Raw genomic sequence first — 6,168 nt, 5'->3', positions numbered from 1 at the left:
TTTTAATTATCATTATTATTATTTTTGTTGGGGGTCTAGTAGTTTGTTGATAAAGAATGAATATTTAAATCATATTTCAGACCTCCAAATCAAAGACCTAGCTGCATATAAATCAGCAAATTTGACGAAAGCAGCAAAGTTAGAATAATCTTTTGACCAGTCGAACCCTTCCGGCTGTACCCCAACTCTTGCAAAGGTTCAAACCTAAGAGAAATGCATTACAACAAGCAAACAGCCAAGAGGCTTCTCCTATGTGGAAGACAATGGAAAACCAAGAAGACATTTTTCTGAGAACCCTGTTTTGCATATTTTAGTTGATGAAGAGTAGTCTGCCTTATAGGATGCAACAAATCCACGAGTTCCCCAAAAAGAGAAATTTGGAAATCTCTCTTTCTGGGCATCCCATTTTGGAGTAGTTACATTCCATGAGGCCATTCATTCTCAATCGTTAGATCAGCCTGACCTACAAAAATTTCAGAATCTGGAATGCCTCAAAATTGACTTTCTATCTGTGTATCTCCAGGCTAGAGTAAGAAAAATCATTTCTCTCAGCTTCAAGGAAGATATTTGCCCATTTTTACTAATGTTCATAAGATATCAGAACTAAAGAAGTACAGTACGTATTTCCTGTTTGACTGCAAACAAGTACACCATGAACCATAAACATGGCTACCCTACATCAACTGTAATATTGCCTACACAGTTAACCTCCATTGGACCGACTTAGATTGGGCGCATTAGATTTTGAGGTCATTAGAGGTGAGTGGAACTCCATAATTGATGGATATTTATATTTTTTTTGTATGGACGTGTGTGATGGAACATTGATGAATGGAATGGACTGATGTAATGTAGGGGTATTTGTATTATGTATTCACATGGTGTTTGTTTAATTAAAACATGTGATTTTGTTATAATAAGATAAAGCATGGTACACAAATTACTAAATGAGACGTGCAAACGAACATGGAAATAAAATGAAAATGGAGATGAAATGTCTGCACATAAATAATGGCAAAAATGATATGATATAATGAATGAATTTTTGGACATAACTGCAACCCTTCCAACAGGGGGTTAGGTGTTGGATGAGACACCTTACACTTTGTATCCCACTTAGCCCCGCGGGGAGGGGGGCTGTTAGAGTGAGAGGATTGATACAGAAGGACTCTGACTGAATTATGGCCATGATCAACGGGTTATTACGGTTAGCGCTTTAGCAGCTTGTCTGTAGAGACCATTGACCTTATTGACCTATCATGTTTAAAAATTTTCTCAATTTTGAAAATGTGACTTTTTATTTGATTGCAGTGTAGTAATGCATGTTCCTATCTCCCTGTTAGCTCATCCCCCCTTATGTTTCTCTATCTCCAGATCCTGTGCATATAGAGTGCCACTTTGTGGAGTGCAAGATTCAGGATTGGGGTCGACCGTATCCACCAACTTTTTTTTTTTGCTGAAATATACCCACCACAGATCTTTTTATTTTGGTATGCATATATGATGTAGACTGTATGAACTATTTCTAGACATTTATTGTAAATGTTGTATATAATTTTACTTTCCTAGACTTTTAGGAAACGTTAGATTCGAACACTCCATAATAATTGTTGAAGCCACCAGTTCTCGCTTTGATTTTTCACTTATTTGTAAATGTGTAAAATGAGTCTTGGTTTTACCTATTATCAACCCCCTTTCAAATATTTAATATATATATATATATATATATATGAGACTTCAGCTGTAACAAAAAATATAATCAGGACTTGGGATCGAAATCCCTAATCTCGTTCCCAAGTAGGGACACCATGTGCTATTGGACTTATACAACAGAAAAAGGACTTAGACGATAAGTTTAGGGTTTTTCTTAGCCATTAAACAAAGCTTTTTTTTTTTTTTTTTTCCGGTTACCAAAAAAAACAAAGCAAGTGCTTTCCTCATCTATGATGACATGTTGCCCTTGCTGGGTCCCCAACCATCATTTACTTGAGCAGAATGATTTTAAAAAATATCAGCTGATCCAGTTTGTAAATCTATTTCAACTATCAATGAATTCCTAGACTTTTAGTGACAATTCATTGCAGTTTCTAGTTCTTGAGGACATTCCTTTTGTCTCAGTTAATAAGAAGAGAATAAAAACTTGACAATCCAGTGCATAGAGCTCAATACAAATAAAAACTATAACATGATTTAACAAATGGGAGTCTGCCCCAAAATAATGTCATTATCGTATGTTATTTACCTAAAAAATTTCAGCATTATATCTCAGGGAGGTGATCCCAGAATGATATCATATCTAACAAAGGGAAAAAAGGATGAAAAATCTCTCACTTGATGCACTTCACTCTCAACATGTCAGGCCTGTAGTTACCTATTAAATAGCAATAACTATGACTTCATGATACTACCTGCCATAACTATATGATGAATGACTTCATGATAATTAAGGGACATATCTCAGTAAAAAAAAATATATATATATATATAAATCAGTTGTCATAATACAATTACAGATACTAATTATCACAAAAGCAGCTAATCACCTGATTTCAGTTTCTCATCTACAGCCCAATCAAGGGCCCTTTGCGCTGAATCAGTGAGTGGAGGGTGCTCAGGACTGAAGACGAACATGTCAGATTTTCCAAGTAACTTTACAGTTTCCTCTCGCACCTTGAAAAGTGTAATTCCATTTGCCCATAATAACTTTGCTGCTTGACTAGTTCCTGAAAATAAAAATGTGGAGGATAGGCTCATTGAATAGTCCAAGCGGAAAAGCAAAAGTAAGTTCTATTAAAATAATTTTTTGTAGATAACAATCTCAATTATTATCATGATAGGATTTCAATTAGAAAAAGGAATGTGAATCTAGACTATAAAATGGAAGAGATGCACTTTGCATTCCATCATGCTTCTAGACGTTTTCAATAGTTACAGTTCCAATTTGAGATCGTTTCTTGTTCAGCATGCTTCATGGTGGATCCAGAAACTTTTAGGTTTTAACGCAATAAATTGGATAGAAGGAATTGATAGGAAAAAGGGAGCAGGGATCTATTATTGGCCTTTGAAATTAAAAACCAAACTAAGATTTTCTACAAGTAATGAGAACAGAGAAAATTTCTACAACAAATTTGACTTTTCTTTTGCATGAACAATAGAAAAAATGAGTTAATGCAAATCATGATCTAAGATTGGTGCTCTCATTCTTTCCTTTCACAAACAAAAGTATGTTGTCTTGCCTCTTCTCTTGGACATGATCAAACTAAATCAAAGTAATGGGGGTCAGTAACATGAACCCGGTCCTCCCATTCCACTCTATGCATGACCCATTTTAAATGATTGGGTATGAACTTAGTTGACTGAGATTAGTACAGAAAATAAAAAGTCAGAACTATGTTACTACTTGCTCAGTTTATTGTTGCAAAGCTAAATCGCTCAGGTTTCCTTTGACCTGTTTTCGGATAGATCCTGGAAATCATTAGAGGTTCTATATCCTTTCTTAATACCTGCTTTTATTTCTTATCTGGTAGTTTTATTTTAGTCAGTTCTAGCTTAAGTCAACAAAGGTTGACAAAGTCTTTTGCTTCAACAGATTTATTAGGAGTTTTGAAAAGAAGAAGTTGGTTTAGGTTACAATAAATGGGAAGTGTGTGAGACCAAGTAAGAGAATCTATGAGACGTTCTCCTACATTCTATCCCTCTCTCTCTATTCTTCAGCTAAAGAGAGAGAAGGGGGCAAAATCTCAACAGTTACAAAAGTTAATGCAGAATGCTAAGTGCTGGACTATCATAATTTATGGCCAGTCCGTAATTTTGCAGAAACATGTAATTTGATTCCTCTAAAGTTGAAGAGAGAGAGAGAGAGAGAGAGAGAGAGAGAGAGAGAGAGAGAGAGAAAGACCACCAAAAGGCCCATAATGCCCAGCTTGGCAAGTTCATACCCCAAGGAGTTCATGCAGCAATGCGTCTAGTGAAAGAAATTTCCATAGGGGATGCAAGCATTTATACCTACTAGATAAGGTGAGTTAATCTCTAAGGTTATCCATCCTCATCATCCATCAAGTCAACATTACTGAGATGCCCACAAATTGCAAGTGCCGAATCCCTATAGGAACCAACCTCAGGCTCCTGCGCAGACTCTAGTTTTAGGATGAAGGCTTATTTTACCAATGCCCAAAGCTAAACAGTGGTTGAAGCAAACGACTCACAAAAGCTGTTTATACTGTCTAGTGAAATAAATGTTAATATATTTTTAGGGAAAAGGACAGGTATGTTAGCGTAATACCTAGGAATAAGGTATGCTAGCAGGATTTTAACCATTAGATGAAACATAAAAAATCTCATCCGTTTATGTGGCGAGGTCTTACAAAACTTGTCCAATACCGCCGCTCCACGGTACTACTCCCCCAACCATGACCCCTTTTCCGGCCAGTGTGTCTGAAGCATCACCACCGCCGGCAAATTCAAATGTTTCTACAACACCGGTGGAGGCTCCAAAAGTTTCAGGCACAGGGAGTCAGCCAAGCTCCGGGCCAGCAGCTGGTTTATCGCTGGAAATGGTAAGAGTCCAGATCGCGATTCCGACTACGACCCCTTCTCCGGATCATCGATTTCATGGCTAACAGATTGTGGCGATACAAAATCCGACGATTGCAGAAACGAATCAGATGCTCTGGTTCTTAAGGTGATCGCTATTGCAGCAATTCTCACGGCCGGTTTTATTGGCGTCGCAACCCCTCTTATCAGAAAGAAACGTAGCTTTTTAAGCACAGATTGAGACATATTCGTCGTCGCAACGGGAGTAATTCTGGCAATCGGATTCGTTCATATGCTTCCCGACAGTGCTTCTGCGCTATCCGACCCTTGCTTGCCTAAAAACCCCCATTCCTTATCATAAACCCATCCTTTTTCGATCTTCCTTTAGCAAATCTGAATTCTGTGTTGGATTTCTTTTCTTCTTCTTCTTCTTCTTCTTCATCATCTTCATCTTCTTCTTGCTCGTGTCTTCCCTTGTTGCGTGGTATTCTAAAGCATCACATCGTGCTTGCTTTTTCTTGTTGCGATCAAATCTCCTAAATCAGACTAATTAAGTAGAAGAAGCTCTAGATCTAGGTCAATGTAAAGGTCAATCACCTTAAACATGTTCTGCAGGCGAGGTCCACTGTTGTTTCTAAACTTCTTCATCACCATGATTGCTTCGTTGATCACGCCGTCGAAATCACCTCCTCTAAGACTCCGGTTGCGACCACCACTGTGGCCAACACCACTGTCCAAATCACTCCCCTCGAAACCACCGCAGAAGAAATCACTTCTTCGGAAACCACCGTGGAAGAAATCACTCCATCAGAAACTATGGCCGTTGAAATCACTACCCCAGAACCACCGCCGACGAAGTCACTCCTTCGACAAGAGAGAGAGGAAAGGTGTAGCAACAATACATTGAAAATTTGTATATCTTCTTTCCATCCAACGGTTTAATTCAAGTTGATCAAATCTTACGGTCAAGATCCCGCTAGCATTCCTAATTCCTAGGTACTACGCTAGCATACCTATCCCTCTCCCATATTTTTATTAGGACAAAGTTTTCCTTCACCGCTTGGTGTAAGAAGAGAAGGTCCTGATGTGACCCCCTCTCTCCCCATATTGTTGTACAGTGTTGATTGGCCGTGGCCTCAGGAAAACTCCACCTTATTAATTATGGGGCATCTCGCAAAAAAGGTGGGGGTGGAGGAATTTACAAAGGCCAAATCATCCTTCTACATAGAAAGAATTCAGGAGATCCACTTTTAACAGGTGAGAAATTAGATGACAAAATTGCATATATTTACATTGGTATTAAAGGTAAGAACTAGGAAGCATGACACATATATCATATTTCAATTTTCAACATGTTATTGACGAAATAATTATGATCAGAATTAAAGTGATTTCAACAACAAAAACTTCGGTTGCAATCCTATCCTCTTTTGCATAACAAAGATTGTCATACTTTGCGGGAAGAAATAAACAAAAGAACGTGATTTTCAAGAAGGACAAAATCATTAACCTTCAACCAAGATCCCCATGAGAAGAGCTTCAGTCCCAGTGTTGGGGTACTTAAGCTTCCTAGCTTCCAATTCTCCCATAGCAAAAGACTTAATCGCCCTCGATGACCATCTTCACCATTAAAAA

At 38.0% G+C, this 6,168-nt stretch overlaps 1 protein-coding gene across 1 annotated transcript in view; it reads right to left on the bottom strand.

Moving 5' to 3' along the window:
* LOC122086642 (ATP-dependent Clp protease ATP-binding subunit CLPT1, chloroplastic-like) overlaps positions 1–6,168 on the bottom strand; it is an 8,355-nt gene that overhangs the window by 1,261 nt on the left and 926 nt on the right. Inside the window, exons 3-4 of the mRNA XM_042655598.1 lie at positions 6,044–6,153; positions 2,544–2,723 (exon numbers count right to left, since the gene is read on the bottom strand). Coding sequence (XP_042511532.1) covers positions 2,544–2,723; positions 6,044–6,153 — 290 coding nt within the window. The remainder of the gene's footprint in view (positions 1–2,543; positions 2,724–6,043; positions 6,154–6,168) is intronic.

This window comes from Macadamia integrifolia, chromosome 8, assembly GCF_013358625.1.
Source record: "Macadamia integrifolia cultivar HAES 741 chromosome 8, SCU_Mint_v3, whole genome shotgun sequence".
NCBI classification, from domain to species: Eukaryota; Viridiplantae; Streptophyta; class Magnoliopsida; order Proteales; family Proteaceae; genus Macadamia; species Macadamia integrifolia.
The sequence above is the reverse complement of the archived record's forward strand: the minus strand, read 5'-3'. Positions and strand labels throughout refer to the sequence as shown.